Source organism: Seriola lalandi, unplaced genomic scaffold, assembly GCF_002814215.2.
Source record: "Seriola lalandi dorsalis isolate HSWRI2012SDOR001 ecotype SW California unplaced genomic scaffold, Sedor1 jcf7180002054832, whole genome shotgun sequence".
In the NCBI taxonomy this organism is placed as follows: Eukaryota; Metazoa; Chordata; class Actinopteri; order Carangiformes; family Carangidae; genus Seriola; species Seriola lalandi.
This window is the reverse complement of record NW_019525385.1, coordinates 1,186,909-1,206,976: the sequence shown is the minus strand read 5'-3', so window position 1 is coordinate 1,206,976 and position 20,068 is coordinate 1,186,909. Positions and strand designations below refer to the sequence as shown.

Sequence of the window (20,068 nt, the reverse complement as noted above, 5' to 3'; positions counted from 1 at the left end):
CTTCACTGAGAATCACTGTCCATCTGCTTGTTTTCACAAAGTGGTTGTTTATCACAGTTCAGTACAACACATAATAATGTACAATAAAACACTGCCTTTTCTATCCCTCTGCAGCAGACTTCACTTGCCAAAATGATGCTATTTTGGTGAAATTTTCAATGGGAGGATACTGCGTACTCTCCCACCCACATCCGAATCTGCTTTAATACCTTGGCTCATCCCTCATCCTTCATCCCTTCTTTTTCCTCCTCTGTGCTCCCATGAAACAAATAAAGAGGAATGTAGGACAAAGTCTCTGCAGGCTGCTCTTAAAGGGATGCCCTTGTTCCTGCTCTACTTCTGTTTCTATTTTGCTCCTCTCTCAATCCGTCCCTGTCACACATACACACAATTATATGCACACACTTGCATAGTCACGTTAACTGGCAGAAGCACACACAAATAGACACACAAACACAATTTTGCGTCTGTCTAAGAGGCCTCATAAGCAGTGGCCTGGGCCTGTAACTCTATCATTAGTGTGCGATCAATGTCAGTACTGAAAAAAGAAACAGTGCCTAATGACTAATTAATGGGGTAAGGTGAGAAATATGGCTGAGCAGTGAGACAAGCTTGGCAGACTTTGTGGCGATGAAGGGTAGCCTATATAAGGAGCTCACCTCCTTGGGGTGTTGACAATACCTGGCTGGTATGTCTGGATGGAGTCAGAGAGCACCATGTAACCGTTAGAGGACTTAATTTGCAGTTGACACCATTCCCAAGTGGCCTCGGATTTAAATCCACAAACTGTGGCAGTAAGACATGATTCATTTCCAAGTCAAATCTTCAGCAATTTTCTAAAATCCCTCCCACTAGGGACTAAATGCCATTTCATTACTTTCCCTCACATTTTTAGGCAGATTTTCTTATTCTAAATAAGTGACTCATTATCAACATTTACTGTTAAAAAAAAAGAGTGAATATGAGTCCTGTGTAGCCCACATGTGGCAAAGCTCAACATTAGTGTGATGGTATCCCCTGTTAGGCTGTAAGTATTACGAAAGTGAGACTAATGAGAGTGAAGGTACCCATGGCTGTCACTCTATCTCTAAATGCAGATTCAGTGCATGAAACACTGATTGAAGTCTAATGAAAGAAATTAGCAGAGGGATGATTATGAGATGATTAGCCGAGTCGCTCCGCAATTTGATATTTTTTTTGTGGTATCGGTGTACACCGAATGGTCCGTCCTCTTTGTTTATCAAAGTCAACATGGCAATATAAAGGCCATTTGCCATTGCAGTTCCCTGGTATCCCACAGGGCCGAGCAGAAGGGCTATTTTTAGACCATTGCATGAACACAGCATGAGCCACATTCAAAACATTCAGTTAACTTAAACCCCAGATAAAACTGAAGTGATTGAAGTTCCTTCATGTTTTTTTTTTTATTTTTATCTGTAGCCACAGTTTCAATTCATGTTAGCTCTTCCAGCTTCTGATCCACCCGGATTTTTGCATAATTACATAGATCGTAAATTGCATCATTAGTTCCCATGAGCAGTACATGGATTGTGAACATTAGATAGTAGTTTAGCTCTTGAATCCCTGATAAAATCATGCAGATATCGCCTGTACTATCACACAATTCTTCTATTGGTTGAGTTTGTGTTTGCACTATAAATTGAACAACAATGGAATTTTTGTTTGAGAGTTCAAATGACAGCTTTCACACCAAGAAACGAACTGATCCAAAAGAGGAAAAGCACTACAGTCCATTGGAACCAAACGTGTTAGTGTAGAAACCCTTAAGGAAATAAATTGATTAGTTTCCTAACATTCATGTTCAATTTCAAATCATTTACTTAAACTTTTACCATCTCAGTGCTGTGATTAACTCAAAGGCTGGCTTGAAAAAGGAAGTCATTACATTTAGATAAGAATTAAAAATGAAAGTAAGAATTTTTCAGTAGAATAAATGAATGTTTGAAATTTATCTAAAATTCTTGTGTCCTAAGGGATACATTTCCTTTCCGTATGAGTGGATTAGGAGTGGTTGCAATAATTACATGATTAATGACATTTATAAATTTGTTTTTTGTGCTGATTATGACTGGTTATTTTACATGAGGAGATCTAAAAACACTGATTAAGTGTCCTGAAATTAGAACAAATAAAACCGGCACCGCCAACTTAATTCGCTTGACATTAATCAGTGTGCTGATAAGGACTTCCTCTTTTTGCATATGGCACATAACCACAGCTTTTATCTCTTAATTGGTTTGTGTTCAAGAGAGGAGTGATGTGATGTATGTAGTTGAGCCATTGTTCTGTATCACTGGCTTCCGAATAAATTAACCATACATTAGTCTAAAGTGTCATTACTCTCTTGCAAAGATGTCACTCCATTTTTTAATCTTGCTGTCCTCATTTTTCAGGTATTCATTTTCACTTCAAATTAATGCATTGTCGAGCACAGCTGTATGAAGTTGTGGTTTCTTTTAGTGATGTGCTATTTCCACCCACAAACTACTCCTTTAGACTCTAAAATAAATAGCATCTTTGTGGAGGAAAAGCTTGAAGCTGGATGCAAGTCATTTGCATTCAGATGAAAAAAATGGAGCTCTCTATTTTTAGCCTCCCTGGAGAGGTTTTATTTGTCCATTGCCCTTGTAGGTGTTAAAGTATTTCTTATTTTAGTAATGGTGCCTTGACCTAAATCAGTCATTTAAGTCCTAACCTGGCCTTCTTTCAGCTTCACAGACCCCTCCCTGCTGCGTCCCTCACACGTACACACACAACCCTCAGGAGAAATAAGGCATGTAAGCCAGACAGTCAGTCATTGTGCTCGAATCACACTCTAAATGGGTTCACATTTTTCTGTTTGGGTTGTATATTGATTGTATGGGGCGACTTGAATACCAACAAATCAATGAGACTGAATCTGTAACTACCTTCCAAGATGCTTATGAGCCATAAGACCCTTCTGAGATGTGAATGACTCAGAGTTGTTGTGTTGCACTGGTGTTGTGTTGTTGCTATTGTTTGCTCAGGGAGTAAATTTCTGTTGCTCCTGCAGCTAGCCAAGGTCATGTGCAGGCTAACGAAAGGCTGGCTCCTGCTGACTGACTGAAGGTGTTGAGGGCTATTTTTAGAACATCATCACCAACATGCTCCTTTGCCCTTGTGAGCAAATGAGTTTTACCTCTCTGGTTGCGTTTTCCAGAGGCAGAGTTCCTGGTCAGAGGAGGTTAACGTGGGGAAGCATTTTATGTCCTGAAATAGACTTACATGCTCTGCAGCCTCCCCTCTGGCAAACACTGTTCTCTTGTGTGTGTCTACATGCAAGTGGGGGGTACACTTGTGTATGTTAGTGCTAGCTGTGCTAACAAGCAGAGTGGGGTTAGAGAAGGACTAGTGTGGTGCAGGCCTTCACATAAGGAGACTAGAGTTTATGACAGAAGCTCAGGAATCTCCAGGCAATTTCCACGTGTCCTAAAACTAGCGTCATGTGCTATTTGCAGTGAGACAAATTGTCTCCAGTACCTCTGGGAGCTTTGTCCCCTTTGCTTTTTACCATTACTTTCACATCTTCCTCTCTTCCCTTTCTCTCTAACAGTCATTGCCTCTCTTCCCTGCCTGTCTCTTCGGTCTCTCTGTCTCTCTTTCTTTCTAATTCTTAACTCTCTCCTCCTTTCTTTCTCCTCTCCCCTCTTCCTGTAAGGAAGGATGGCGCAACCCCAGGCTGTGCAGGGGCTTAAAGGAGTAATAAGAACTGTGGTGGGCAGATCTATTTTCTGCAGGACACTGGCAGCATGTGTCAAGGAATGCCTTGTGAATGTGGGAAGTGTGAAGTGACATTGAAACACCTGTACAGTGCAATGAAATCCAATACAGTATCCCTGCAATACATAATGCATACAAGGAGCTTATAATGCTTCATCTTTATACAGACTAGACCGGTGATGAGTGAACTTAGATAAACTGTGGTTGTGGGTGTGAAGTGGGATGTGCCACACCCCGGCATTGACACTGGACACATTGACTCCCGGTACTGGACACGTGCTGCAGAATCATCTAGTCCAATTCCCGGGGGCACTGGACTGAATTTTTTAAGGCCATCGTTGAAGTGAAACCTACATTAATTCTTTTCTTTCTCCACCAACTCCTGTGGTGAAATTTCTTGGTCTTTAAATGCCCCTACTATGTTCATCAGGTAGTCGCAAACTGTCTGTTAGGTAAACACACAGTGTGTTTTATAGAGCTTTTTTTTGCTGTAGAAACAAGGTTGATGAGTGAACCAAAACCAAAACAGTAAAGTTGGGAGGAGTATGATGAGTAGAGCTCAGGGGAACTGCTGCGTCGAGTCATAATTCACTGTGGATTTGTCACCACGAGCGACATCTTTCACATTACACATAGCCATTTTTTTCCATTCTAATAAAATTATTTATTAGTGCGACTGTAGATTCAATCAAAGGAATACTTTATTTGGCAATATTGTTTTAATGTTAGATGGGAAAAGATCTGTTTGCTTTTTTTTGCTCCATCTATTTGCTCCTTTGTCAAGAAGTGTTTCTCTCGACCAATGATACCGTTAAACAATATGACTTGTGATCTGTCGAGTAAATAGTTAATTCTTTCTTTACTTATCATTCCGTGTTGCCATTTTTATTTGGTTTGAAACATATTCAGCAGTTCCACATTTCTACGCTGTGGGAACCGCTCCCATCCTGTACTGATGAGCCATTGTGCTCCTGAGCTTAACAGAGAAACCGTAAGTCTGCCTGATGTGTCTTCCCCCTGATATAGTTAATGATAAGCTTTACTATAAAATGATGATTACAAAAATAACTAACTTAAAGCTCTGAGTGTCGCAAAATTGAATGTACCTCTCAGCCCCTGCTGCGTGCTGCCATGCTCTCTCTGTTATTGAGAATACGTTGCGTCACATGACTGTAGCTGAGCGGTTATTCAGAATTAGGCCAGAGCTGGGCCCAAGGGGAAATGCCACAGTGACCACTCCAAATGGTGTCTCCACTGTGCACCATCTGTGTGTGTATATGTACTCATATGTGCCTGTACATGTATTTGTATCGCTATTTCCGTATATGTGTGTGCATTCTCTTGCACAAAGGTCTGTAAGGATCACCTAAGGTTGCAGTTTCAAATCAGTTTTTGGAGTGGGGGCACATGAGCTGCAGTGTGTAGATGGGTGTGAGGCCTTGAGGCTGTATTGAGAGAAAAGGACATTTAATCACCCAAGGAGTGTTGTGTATGCCCAGGCTGTATGTATGATTCGTGACAGGTTTGTTTTAGCACGCTTGTTTAGTTGAATGCCAACAGAATCACGTGGAGATGCTGGTGGTGAGTAAACAATTTAGTATTTAGGCCAGATCAATGTAAAACTCCTTCGAGGGGTCAGGAGCGAATTATTGTTTAAAATCCGATGGCACTGTGTGAGAAATTGCCTTTCAACCAACTCAAAACACTTTTTAAAAAAAACAATTGGTGTATAAATAAGACTCATTCTAATCATCTTGGACCTGGGCCAGGGTTTTACATCTTCTTAGATCACCTGAGGATCCTGAGGATACACTCGAGACAGACCACACACTTCTAATTAGAAGTTAGATCATCCTCTCGGTGAAATGCATTTTGCCTGGCATGTCTGTACTCAGTCATACATTATAATGGATCATTCTGCGATAAAATGTTTGATCTTAACTGGGAGATGATTAAGCTTCGCTCCTCTCTACCTCTGGAGATTCTCATTACGCAGTAAACTCTATTCTGGATCTCACACTGTGCCCCTGTGGGCTCCAAGCATACAAATATATACTTCAATGTTTACGTTGAACTTATGGGACTTGTAGCGGTTTACTCTTGTAATAGCCTCATGTGTGTTCCCTCACCAGTCTATACATTCCCAAAGGTCACCTATAGCCAGCTATACCATAATGCATATTCATGTGTTTTTTCCACAGTAGGATTTGCTCATTACTGGGGAGCAAAATGCTATAGGCCCATGACTCAGTGAAGAATGGGGTGGGAACACAGGCTCTTATTGCTTTTGTTGAGAGCACCCACTTTCTAATGGTTGATCATCACAAGGTAAACATGAAGATGGATTATATGACAGACCACACAATTCATGGCTCATTTATCATCATCAGCTTTTTTTTTTTTTTAAAGCAGCACTCGGCCAGCTCCTGCACTGTTAAATGTGGAGTTTCTGTCATGGGAGGGAATATCTGTTGGAATATTTGTGTTTGACAAACGCTGAATAATTTATGTATGCTGAATGTACTGTCACATCAAAGCAGCTGTGCTTAACCACCAATTTCAGTTTATTATGCAGCTGTTTCATCTGAATGTGACTGACTCTAAAGCGAGGTCTTTTATCTTGGTCTGTGACCCTCTAGGGTTCCCAGGAGGAAATGCAGGGTGTCATTGAAACTCAATGGCAAATCACTAAACTGGTATTATTAATACCAATACTGTTTTTAATCCCTCAATTTGATTACATGAACAAACAAACAAACAAACAAACGATACAAGCAATAAAAAACTTAGATAATAACATTCCTACCAATGGCCCAGTATGTCCCAGTATTGGCCACCTGTGTGTTCATGGAAGGAAAGAGATGGAAGACTCTTCTCTGCTTGATCAGTTCATTAGTGTTTAATCTTGTAATAATTTTTCTCTCTCTGTTTTTTCTTCTCCAGTCCTATAGAATCCTGCCAGAACTTCTACAAAGATTTCACGTTACAGATCGATATGGCCTTCAACGTCTTTTTCCTTCTTTACTTTGGCCTGCGGGTAAGCTGGAACATGGGCATGCAAGCTAACACACGCACACACAAGCATACAGCATCACTCATTCATGCATGTACACAATTACAGACATGTTCTTAAACGCACAGGCGCAAACAATATGCACGCGGCAATGTGGGCAGGCATCATTTTACATGCATTGCAATCTTACAATCATTCATTATTATGAACAACATTTTCTTTACATGATGAAGATTTTAAATTTGGAACTTTGGAAATTTGAGACATAACAGGTTCCTTGGACAACCAACCTCGCTTACACCCAAGGCGACACCCACCTAAGTCACCTACGGATACTCACACAGCATGCCTTCAGTTTAAACTGACACTGTTGTAATAATGTTGCTAGCATGGCTGTCATGCCAGAGCAGCATTCCAGTGGTGCAAACGCAAGCCTGACATCCCGAATGAATGAATAAATAAACTCATAAGCTGCTTACACCACCAACCATACGCATGACTCAGCAAGTATGGTGACGCTATTGTTGTTCTATAGAGAATTTCAGCAATGCCAGGGGAAAACGCAGCAATTGTCATTTTGAATGCCATCCCTGTTTTTGTTTTTTTTTGACAGTTTATAGCAGCCAATGATAAGCTGTGGTTCTGGCTGGAGGTCAACTCCGTGGTCGACTTCTTCACTGTTCCTCCCGTGTTTGTCTCTGTCTACTTAAACAGAAGCTGGCTCGGTAAGTCTGTATATCTCTTTCAGATGTTTCTTTCTATGTCGCTTTGACAATCTCCATTTCATGAACCCGTCCTTTTGTTCTGACTGTACAGCCTTGTCTCTTCTTGCTTTCTTTCTCCATTTTCCGTATTTTCTTCCTCAACTCCACCACCCTACCACCACCACCACTTTTTCTGTTTCTTTGCCCTCTATCTTCACATGTCACCCCTCCTTCTATCACTCCCTATCTCTCCATCTGACTCCCGGTCCCCCCTCTGTCTCCCCATTACTGGGAGTGTGTCTCTTAGGCCCTCTTGCTTGGGGCTGCAGTCAACTTTTCCTCATCATTGAAAGTGACAGGGCTGAGTCCCTCTGATGTTTCAGGGAACACAGACACAGCAGAGTGGATGGGCTAATGGGAGTGAGAGTGACTCAGAATTGGGCTGTGGTTCTGTGAGTGTGAGTGTGTGTGTGCTTGTGCTTCAGACTCATTGGTAAATGCTGTGTTGAGGCATTGCACCTGGAATACCTCACAGCGGTCCATAACTGCCATCTAATGGGCTCATTCACACTCACATGAAAAATGCACACACAAGCATGTGTTATCCCCATATACATACACACACACACACACACACACACACACACACACACACACACACACACACACTCTCTCTCTCTCTTGCATGAGCAGACTGGAAAACACCCTAACCTGTATTACATAACGACCTACTTTTCTCACTGCATTCAGAGTATTGTGGCCTAAATTACACTGCAGTAAAAAGACTTTCTTTGTAGCTGTGTTCTTTTTTGGTTGCAGTGATTCTCTACTTTTAAAACCATTCTATATGTCATTTCTTCATTTCAGAAACTAGGCTGAATACTAATCTAGCATTTATTTAACTATGACTTTGGACCACCAAGACTGATGAGTGACAATTTTAGGCTATTATATTAAATATAGTCAAAGGAGTTGAGGTTGTCGAAACAGGAAAAAAGTTTCAGCCTCCTGGTATTGTACATGCTGGTTCACTGTCACACTGTCATGGTTTACTGAGACATTTGAATACAACAGAACCATTGTTATTGTTATTAGTAACACCTATGCTTCCCCACTATGATCAGTCAGATTGCCTGCTGTGAAAAAGGCCTATAATAATAATAATCCGCAATAATAATTCATTTCTGAGGGGACTGGACAACAGTGTTAAAAAGAAGGGGCAGGAAATAGCGGCAGCGCAGTTTGATCATACATCTCTAGGTTAGCCAAACTTATTTCACAGAGAAAACAAAGGAGGTTGTTTGAAACTCCTATCACTGGCTATGCTTGTTTTAGTTATACTTTGAAATTAAAGATTAGAATATAGATTAGAGCTGCAACGATTAGTCAGTTAATCAATAAGTAGACCTACAGAAAATTAATGAATAACTCTTTTAATAATGGATGAATAGTTTCAGGTGTTTCTCAAGCAAAAATATCAAATATTCACTGGTTTCTATGTGCTTTATATTATTGTAGATTGAATATCTTTGGATGTAGCTGAACATAAATAACACTTCTGAAGACATCACCTTGGATTCTGAAAAATTGTGATGACTTTTTTTTTCATTACAAGGACCAAACAATTAATTGTTTGATTGAGACAACAATCAGCAGCTTATCATTAATGAGAATAATCATTAGTTGCAGCCCTAGTTTACATAATCCATCTCAACTGTTTGCTTGTTTACAACCTGTCTGATTGTTGGACTGCTCTTTTCTTGTCCTGTTTGGACTTGCATGTTGTTGCAAAACTCCTAAATCTTAGCATTTACTTTGGTTAGAACATTATTATCACTGTCAGAGATTCGGGGAAGTGTAAGGGTCCTCCTTCTATCCTGCAGAGTATGTTCTTGCTTTGACATGCCCACCGGAATCACTCAATCTGTGAAGTAATTTGAAATTGTGAAAGTCTGATCTCTGAGGTGATGAAGGTTTCTTAAGAAGCTCACATTGGCCCATGAATTTCACAGGGATAAAGCTGTGTAATGAATTAGATATGGCCAAGTCAAGTAATCTGGCTTCTGGTATTCATGATGTAAGGTGTCCTCATCTCATCCTGAGAATACTGTTGGTGTTAGGGCCTTGATGAGGATGATGAAAGACGGTGAAATGGGGGTCTGGCTGCTGCCTGACATTCTGCAGTGAATAATTACCTGTGATTATTAAATGTCCTGCATCTGGGATGGATGTGGAGAGCAAAGACGTCTTTATATACAATACAGCTGCAGTGTTGTTGTGTATAAACAGCAGGGAAGACTGTGAATTCATTGCTTGTGAGAGATGCCCTAGATTCCTCTGCTACTAATTTGCATTTATTTTTATTATTATTATTTTGAAAGGGGAAGAATCTTGAGCACTATTTTTGCGAGGATGACATATCAACTGGCATCTCCTTCTTATATTAGAGCTATTTATTTTTGCAGTGTTGGACATGTATAACCACAGTGCAGTATAGTAACAGGACTCCCAGTGACATGGCTTAAGTGTGTGTTTACTTGGTGGTGTGCTTTTCCATGTGTTAAAGGCTACATAAAGTGTTGCAAAGCCTCAGTTATAAAATTAACAGTGTGTAGATCTGCAGTTGAATACAGTGTGCCCTAACAGGCTGGTGATAGCTCCCAGAATACTAATTGGGCGCTGAAGTGTCTGTTAATATTCAGCCTCTAGGAGTTAGGACAGGAATCACGATCAGCTGCTTATAGCCTGTATTAATATGGAAATTAGAACATACATGTTGTGACAGAAAAATAAAGTCAATTAATTAGAGTAAATGTCTAGGAAAATCATAGTGACATTTTCCTGTTCTGCTTTCAGATGGTATCATCTGACATTCACTGATATATAAATAGCATTGACAATAAAGACGATTGCCTCCTTTCATGCTCTTCCTCCAGGAAGCTTGACATATGAGCCATAATGGTTTTCCTAATAATCAATAGACTAATCCATAATTGGTGCTACTTTCATTTAGTTAAGTGTATATATTGTCCCCCAACAGGCTTTGTTAGAGGAAGCCATGGTGGATGTTAAGAATGTGTATTGTGTGTGCGCCTCATTCCGAGTGGATTAGTTAATCTTTCCTTTACATTCACTGCTGGGAAACACACACCACAGCCCATGTAATACATCATAATTACCTTTCATTTCACTCCTTCGCCAGTGGTCCTGCATGAGAAGACCATTGGAGATCCACTGGAGGTGTGCTAATAGGGTTTCTGCCCTGTGCTGTGTTGTATTTGCCCACTCTCCACAAGAGGAAGTCTATGCTGTGTACATTTCAAGTTATGTTCTCTCTGCCTCAACAAATTGGACATTGATTAAGAGGAGGAGAATGATGTGCGGCTAATGTAAGAGGGCATGCAGAGTTCTTCCTCGGAAAAAGGAATTAATCTCCTTTAACCACTTGAACTGAGCATTGCTCCTAAGAGAGTCCTAGGCAGTATGAGATTAGCATATGGCTGTTTGAAAGATGCTGGTAACGACTGTGACTACTGAACCCCAACTCTCAACACCCTTCCAACTTCATGCTTTCCTACTTACTCATTAAAAAGCACAGGGAATTGTAATATTGGTCTGGATTATTTCAGGAATATAACATTTTTGACAATAACATCATGTGTTTTTTCAATAATATATTTCTAGGTTGTGTTGTATTGGATTGATGTGTAATGTTTTCTGATTTTCTGGTAGCAACCTAAATGCTGTTGTTAAGCTGCACTGGCTTGGAGAATGTACAGTACAGTAGTAGCCTTCAGGCATGGCTTGGATTCTAACCTGCTACTGCCTCCTAGTGGTGCTTTAGTATATTGTTTGTTGATCCCATAGACGGTGGTTGATCCCTTGTGTTTTCCTGCTGAAAGAGGCTTACAGTACCTGACATGGGCATGAGTGCATCCGCCTTATATAGCCTTTCAGCCGCTGGCAGGAAGCCTCCATGTACATTCAGGGAAGGGAAACTAATTTGTGGGAAGTTTAAGCCTCTTTGTAGCCAGGCATTTCACGTGTTGCATTGCATTGCATGTTTGCATTATTATACAGGCGATGAGCTGAGTTATAATTCCCAGTATATGAAAAAATGTGCTATGAGCGTTAAGTATATACATTAATATGTGTGTGCCATCTATGCAGAATGAATGTCCAGTAAGAACAAGTGCTCTGTACACTAGCTCCGTGTGTGTGTGTGTGTGTGTGTGTGTGTGTGTGTGTGTGTGTGTGTGTGTGTGTGTGTGTGTGTGTGCGTGCATGGAAGTGTATAATCTAATCCTGGCTGGCTTGACTGTCAGTATTATCCCCGATGAACCATCCCAGACTGCTGATTGATAAAAGGTCCCAGTGGGTTGCTCTGCCAGAACATGTGACACACAGGCCGTGCTCTGGCTTGCAAAGCCTCAATGAAGTAAGAGCGGGCACAGACCAGAAAAACCTTTTTGAATGAGCATCTGGCCGCCTGACGTGTGTGTGTGTGTATGTGTGTGTGTGTGTGTGTGTGTGTGTGTGTGTGTGTGTGTGTGTGTGTGTGTGTGCGCGTGAGTGAGTGCGTGCGTGCATTCATGTGTGTACGTGTGACAGGCTTTAGCATGTGTGGGGAAAGAGATTTTCTCATACATCAACACGTGTTCAAAGGACCAGAATTTCATTGAGACTTTTGCAGCATTATTTTTACTGCTGTGTTTGTGAGGACATTGTACTGACTTACAGCACATTGATTCCCTGTAGGCAAATAACTGCTTAGTGTTGTGAGACCAGACATTTGTCCCCAGATGGGAAGTGAGTCCCCAAATGTGATCCCAGAGTGATGCATTTACACACACAACTACACACACACAGATGTACACTATAAGCACAAACACAGATGCTTCACACTAGTTCAGAATTATACAGCCTTCCATTACTGCAATTTCTTTTTCTTACACCTAACAAATATGAAAAAAATATACAATTAACAATGCATGCACAACAGAAGACTTTTGCTGCAAAATATGAGCACACAAAACATACACACCCACAAAATTAATAAACATAAATGTAATTAATATTTTCCTATAATTTGATAAAAAAAATCGAAAATCATTTCCCAGTCCAAGAAAATTACTAGTGAAGGATGAACACTAGTCCTCCGTGTATCGTTAATCAAAATTGTGTGTATGCTTTGCTTCTATTTCTATCACTTCTTTTCTCCTACTGAAGTTAGCATGCTAAGCAGCTAGCTCTGCTCTCATCACTTTCCTACAGCGAGTCACTGTAGCATCCAGTAGCGCTGCTCAGAGGTCATATTATAACCTCTTGTATTGCAAAGGCAACGGTTGCTGAAGCTCTTGGAAAGTGACGATCAACACCACCTGCTCCCCTGCCAGAAACCATGTTTGGCGGCTGAGGAAACATACATACAGTATAACCCCTTCAGTGTACTTTGTGACTTTCCTTGGCTGATTGTAACTACACAACTTACTGTACATGTTGTAGTGGCATCAATTTACTGACAATGTGTGGGCAAACCAGTCTGACCTCAAAGCTGGGGTATGCTTTAAACAAAATAGTTTGTATGACGCGTCTAAAGACAAAAGTTGGTATACTTGTTCTGAATCTTACAGAAGTTTTTCCCAGTGTAACGGAGTTGTTTGAATTTGTCCTGTGGAAACAGGACAACCTCAGGACACTCATTTTTAAGTCAGGATTATTTTTTTTGTTCTGCATTATTTTCATCTTTGATAATCCTTGGCAGGGTTCAGACTTTTTTTTTTTGAAAATAGGTTTAACACAGCTTTGTGTTGATGGGAACAAAGCTTCGGAAGGGTTAATAATAAAGCACTGAAAGGGGCATGAGAAAGGTAAATCTGTTTGGGTTGTCGGGATTAAAGGGAGTGTAACAAAAATGAAAAAAAAAAACCACCTATATTAGAGCTGAAATTTTGCTCACAGAGACACAATCCCTTGCAAGACTGACATGATTTGATAAACAATACAGATCTGTCTGTCTGTCTGTTTATAGCTTGATTGTCTGCAGCGGTGACCAACGATTTAAAAGTATTCAGGTGTTTGCTGTACAAAGAACTTTAAAAGTTGGAATTTGCAGTATCAAGGAAGATTTACTTTTTACAGAAAAGTGGAGTCTTGCTTCCTTTCTAACTTTTACTAGGAATTATCTGTTTTTTGCTTTTGGAATACTAGGCTCTAGATCTATTGGATCACAGATTTTAATTCCCATCTATCAGAAGAGAAAGGAACTCCTCGGACAACAGTCAGTCTAAAACAATGATTCATCCCAAGCTTCTCATGTACCGGCGCACACACAGTGATGCTAATTTGGAGACCCTCCGAGAGACATGGAGGCGAAAGAAGTCCTGTGGGGATCTTTTTCAGAATGGGTACAGGGTGAGGCAGGTCCATCATGGACAAGAGGAAAAGGAAAGGCAGACAGGACTTCACCATTCAGTGTGGTCCTGTTTACGGATCTTCTGCAACTGGGGTAAGGGCATTAGTACCAGCATATAGTATACATGTGCATTATAGGAGGTGTGCTCAGAAGTTATTTAGTGAGAGGGATGGCCTAGTTAATCAAGCTATTGAAACTGACAATTTGACAGTCATAGTTGCTTGGTCTTGACAATTGTTTGGTGGAAAACATATGGCCACTGCCTTATATCTGTAGAGATCGTTCTCAGTAGGGATTCACATCACCTTTTGTCACACGAACTGACAACACATAGGCACAGACACAAGCACGCACACACACATTCCAACGGGATCAGGCGTGTTATGTAAAAAGACAATGAGGCAGGTGTCGCATTGTTCTATAATCCCTAGGCGAGCTGCTCTTGGATTCAGACTGAGGCTCATGTAAAGTAGGCCACATGATGTTCCTCCTAACTTGTTTGAATACATAAATAATTCCAACACATCATCTTGAGTTTTTTATGTATCATCTTTTTGTGTCTTACGAAATAAATTTTGCATTGAATGGTGCTGTGCTGTGTGAGTGCTGTAGAAAAACATTTGAACTGTACTGTTTCACTGAATTTCTCATACATGTTGTTTACACTCAGCTGCTGCTCTTCTGTTTCCCTGCTGCTGTTGTAAAGATATTTACACCTAATTTATGGATACATGTACACATGAATATGAAGCTATCATGAGATTACCATCAGTTTTTCTGTATGTATTTATTTGCCAATCTCTCTCTCTCTCTCTCTCTCTCTCTCTCTCTCTCTCTCTGTGTTATCTTTTTCTCACAGGTTTAAGATTCCTGAGAGCTCTAAGATTGATACAGTTCTCGGAAATCTTACAGTTTTTGAATATCTTGAAAACAAGGTAAGAATGAAGCTTTCCTCATTCACAGGAATTGCAAGTGGACGTGTTGTCCACTTGCAATAGTCTCTTCACTACTACCCTCCCAATAGCTATGTCTAACAACGAGACCGGTTTGAACCCTGTCCAGAAAGGTCAAGTTTCATTGTCAGAAACAGTATGTAGCAGCAGTCACTTATATTTTATAAGGTATCATAATTGTATTTTTAAATTAGGAAGGGTGTGTTTTATGGTGTGCTATAAACTCACACTGTATGTAAACAGAACACTGTGCACACACAAGACTATGAGAGCAAAGGTTTAGCGAGTGCCCCTCCTTTAGTACCATCACATACTTCATTCGAAGTTGAATTCAAGCTTTCAGTCCCATTCTGTGTGTCATTGGGCTTTTTATGATCCTTTTCATAATTTTTATAGAAGTTATAGTATTTTCCCTATTTTCTTTTTATTGATATGCCCACAATCTATTTAAGTCCCATCTCAACAATCCTGGCTGTAACTGTAAGATCTCGGTCCTGCCATTACTTTCATGAGCTCACAAATCTCAGTTTTTCTGTCATTGTGGTCTGGATGTCTTTGAGAGTTTCATGGTTGTTCTTCTTCTGCCTAGCAATTCCATCAAGCTGGTGAACCTGTGTTCCATCTTCATAAGCACATGGCTCACAGCTGCTGGATTCATACATTTGGTGAGTGGACAGATGTGAAGGCTGGTGGGGTCTAGTGATTAACGAGCCAGTAAGGACGGTGAACTGACTGGTGCAATACAACTGTGACACCTGCTGCTTTTAATAGTGTACTTTGAATGAACTGATGAATTAATTGGAGGGAAGGATACTATAATGACTATTGTATTTATCCCACACTTCCAAGAAGGGATGAACAATCCAACTTTTTATCTCCCAGCACTGATTTCAGTATCTGCCAATACCTAGTACTGATCCAATAACAGTGCTCTGTTATTCCCAAATTTAACACTTGAACTGATTGGAATCATTTTTTTCAATGTGACGTGATTGCTGTGGCACTAAAACCGAGTTGACAGTTCACCATGACTGAATGTAACTGATGGCAGAAACACCAAACTGGATTTAATGTGGATCAGTTATGTTACAGCCAAGCTCGTTCTGCATGATAAGGTTAGTGCTGCCCTTGCCACTGATTGGTGCATCCCAACTATTCATTAATGAATAAAAGGTGGGTAAATTGAACTCCTGAAACATCTTGTGAATTTATATAAAAGATTTATTCAATATAATTAATAATATAAAAGCACAGGGTTGGCATCCTGGTGACCCAGCACCAGTATAACATTTCCCCAGTTCAAGCCTTGCCAGAGACCTTTATTATATGCCCCCTCTTTCCCAAGGTTACCTGCCATTATGTACTGTCAAACTCTCCAATAAAAAAAAATGTTATAAAGATAATTATTAATAAAAAAAACAAACAACTTTGATTACAGTAAAATTTGTTTTAAGTACATCTATTATACATTTTGTATTTGTAACTCTGCTCAACAGCTCATCAAGCATTGAACTGCTTTAACCACTAGATGGTAGCCTAACCTCAGTATGTAAATAATAGATGACTGAAATAGAGATGAATGCATGAGCACTTGTAGCTGGATTTAATCAAACTTGATGAAGTAGTTTCTTTATGCAAAACCCTGTTTACAAATTGGTGGTTGGAGTCAAGTGTAATTATCCTTCCCTCCCTCTCTGATTTCCATTTTAGGTGGAAAACTCAGGGGATCCTTGGGAAAACTTCCAAAATTCCCAGTCACTTTCCTACTGGGAATGTGTCTACTTGCTGATGGTGACTATGTCTACAGTGGGCTACGGGGATGTCTATGCAAAAACCACCTTGGGACGCCTGTTTATGGTCTTCTTCATCCTTGGTGGTTTGGTAAAATCAAGCTTTTTCTTTCTCCCTTACTCCTTTTATTCCCCTCCTAAAGTCCTGCCTGTTCCCATCTGTCACTCAAAATGATAGAAGAAATGATAAATTAATTTAAATATTTTGATTTTATGTGTATTGTGTAATATTTTATCATAGTGCTATAAAATGTTGGAACTATGTTGCCTGTACCAGTACATATTATTTCTTTGTCATAGTGTAGTTGTATCCTTCTGTTTAGCCTACTGTATCTTGTCTACTGTAGTTACAGTACTATGTGCACCTCTGTCACCTTCCCTTATGTGTCATTCCTGTATTTGTTTGATTAGAGTATAAGCCATTGTCTGATAATTTTGTTACTATTCTCTTAAAAGCAGTTGCGGTTTCAGGACACCCCTCCTTCCGTGTCTCTTCCCAAAATTCCAACAAACACAGGGGCAGAGAGATGAGGCTTAGGCCAGCCTGACTGTTACCATAGCAACAGCAGCCTCCCACTCCCTCCCTCTCACCTTCCTCTGATCTAGTGTCCTGTTGGGCTGCCACTAGTATAGTAACTTATACACAATCATGCATGGGTATACACACCTGTTAGCACTCTTACACACACATGCACACATACACAAACACATACCAAAGACCTTGCCTCCTCCATCTTCTCTTACAAAAAATGGAGGATCTAGCCAAATCAAAGCTGCTGTGTTCTGCATTTGGCCAGCTATCACTATGCACTGATGACCTGCAGCTGTGTGGATGTGTACCATGCTGTGGCCATGGTGATCGGTTGTGTGTTTTTCTCCGTGTTGAGAGCTCTGGAAGTCTTTAGGCTAGTACCTCAAGCTGCTTCCTATCAGCAGCAGTGGCTGAATAATGACTCCAGGCTGGAGATACTTTAAATCCAGGAATCATTTCAAACCCACGTCATTTCACATTATTCCTGGTAATGTATAGGTAAACTTTGCAAGCATGATTTAAGTGTGTATTTACAAGGGCAAGGGCATGTCTTTGTTTCTTATTGTAGATGTAAGCCTAGATGAGTAGTGTCAGTGAGCACCCCATTGTTAGATGGTAAACTTAAACACCACCCTCTCCTACGATAAATGGCTGTGAAAACTTGCAAAATGCATCCAGCTCATTTTCCAGCCCAACAAATGAGTCTTAATGTGTTTTGCAGCTGTGGACCATCAGGTGGGCCTATTCAAATCAACCTGCCACATCATCTGTGTTTGTTGGACAAAACATGGCACATAGGTTTTTATTCTATTCTCCCTCAACTTTTAGACCTTTGCTATCCATAAAGGTTTTGGGTGCTATTACAGACTGACTATTCATCAGCTGTGACAAAATTCTTGCCCACTCACTAAACCTGTTCCTGGACCTTTACCTTTAAAAACTGGGGCTATTTTTTTCTCAACAGCAAAAACAAGACTCTTTTTGGTATATGAAGATCTCTCTCATTCTTATGAAGTTCAGCAGACAATGAGAGAGCTTTTTTTCCCTTCATTTCCAAAATAATATTTTTCTCCCTTCAGAAATCTGGATTCACGCACCAGTTTCCCCACCACCCACTCTGCAGCGTAGTAGTCTCTTTTTTAGTCTCTTCTTCTGTCTTCTATCTTCTCCTTAGGCCATGTTTGCCAGCTACGTCCCTGAAATCATAGAGTTAATAGGAAACCGCAAGAAATATGGTGGTTCCTATAGTGCGGTTAATGGGAGAAAGTAAGTATTCCAGATGGTTCTGCTGTTTTTCTGTGTGCGGTAGAACCCTCTCTGCATGCCTTTTTCTTTTTTCTGTTCCATGCATGTAGGCCATGTTTGCTCGCTACGTGCCAGAAATTGCTGCTCTCATCCTTAATCGGAAGAAATACGGAGGGAGTTATAACTCGACACGAGGCAGAAAGTAAGTTGAAATCCAGACAAGGTGTGGTTGTGTGACTCAAGTGCACCCCCCCCCCCCCCCCCCCGAAGTTTTGTAGTTACTGGGGGTTAGTTAACTTGACTTTTTAGAACAGTAAAGTTACATTATAGCATCAAGTCACACTGCGTGACTGGAGACCTTGGCCATTAGGACACACATGTCCATGCCCCTTTACTCTCTCTTTCACTCTGTCTGTCTCTCTCTCTCTCTCTCTCTCTCTTGCTATCTTTCTCTTCTTCTTTCTCTAACTCTTTCTATATCTGCCTCTATCTGTCCTTCACTCAGAGCTTTCCTGAAGTCATTTGTGTGCCGTTCCTTTTCTTTCTTTGTCCTCCTTGAAACATCCTGTGTTGCGCTTTAATTTAATTTGGAAAATAGAGCTTTCATGACTACTACACTTTAGACTTGCAGTATACTAACCTGTGGTGCTTCTATCCAATACATCTGTGCTCAATGTCTTGTCCCATTACTGATTCTATTCAGATCCAGTCTCTCATTAATACAGCCTTGCCTATAGGGATTATTTTAGGATCATAATCCATCAAAATGAAAGAAAATAGTCATGAAACCCCTACTATCCGCTTTTAGGATTTTTTTACACAAGAAAATAGAAAGATCTAAACATCTGCAAGTGCATTATTATTGGTGGTCTTTTCAAGCATCATCAATCTCAATGACCATTGCAGGATACAATTTCTTTTCTTGTTTCATTTTGCTTGAGTTTGTTTTGCATGATTTATGGAATTACTTTTCTTTAACTGCATCACTCTGGCATGCTCTCTATTATAACCTGCTGTCTTGCGGCTTTTTCATCATTTGTGAAACTCTATGAAAAAGCCATCTACCTGTTGTCTGTCACCGCTAGCCCATCGCATCATCAATGCTTGACATGACTCTGGCCCTGATCTTCAGTCAGCTCCCACACCCTGAATGCTGGATGCCTCACTCCCATTGGAGGCTCTCAATTGCTTTTGGCTTGCTTTGCCTGCTTGGACCTTGGTGCTCGCCTGGTTCTCGTCTTTGTGTGGTGGTGGAGTTTGTCTCCGGAGGCTCCTGTTATTTATGTTTATGTGTAATGGGCCTCTCACAGCAGAGGTTCCAGTGCACTGTGAAGTATGTGTGACACTGTGGTTATTTTACTGTTTGTACAAGATTACCACAGTACTTATTGTGCAGTATTGTTCTCCTCCCCTCATGGCTCAAACCTTACTGAAATTCAGCACACAGATTCATTTTAATCCAAATGTGGTGTGTCCAGAACAGGGAGGGTCGACTCTTTCTTTTTCCTTCTTCCCTTTTCTTCTCATTTTCTTCCTGTGGCACTCAGCATCTACTGCTCGGCTGTCTTCTCTTTCTCGCTTTGTTTCTCTTTTCCAATCTTACTTCCCTCGGTTTCAGCAGGGTGGATTCCAGGGAGTCAGCAGTAGAATGAGG

At 40.6% G+C, this 20,068-nt stretch overlaps 1 protein-coding gene across 3 annotated transcripts in view; it reads left to right on the top strand.

The window, feature by feature from the left end:
• Positions 1–20,068, top strand: part of kcnma1a (potassium large conductance calcium-activated channel, subfamily M, alpha member 1a) — a 151,039-nt gene that overhangs the window by 64,352 nt on the left and 66,619 nt on the right. For all 3 annotated transcript variants that reach the window (XM_087179375.1, XM_087179376.1, XM_087179374.1), the window contains exons 4-9: positions 6,706–6,799; positions 7,389–7,500; positions 14,754–14,829; positions 15,437–15,512; positions 16,558–16,728; positions 18,344–18,435. In XM_087179375.1, coding sequence (XP_087035501.1) covers positions 6,706–6,799; positions 7,389–7,500; positions 14,754–14,829; positions 15,437–15,512; positions 16,558–16,728; positions 18,344–18,435 — 621 coding nt within the window. The remainder of the gene's footprint in view (positions 1–6,705; positions 6,800–7,388; positions 7,501–14,753; positions 14,830–15,436; positions 15,513–16,557; positions 16,729–18,343; positions 18,436–20,068) is intronic.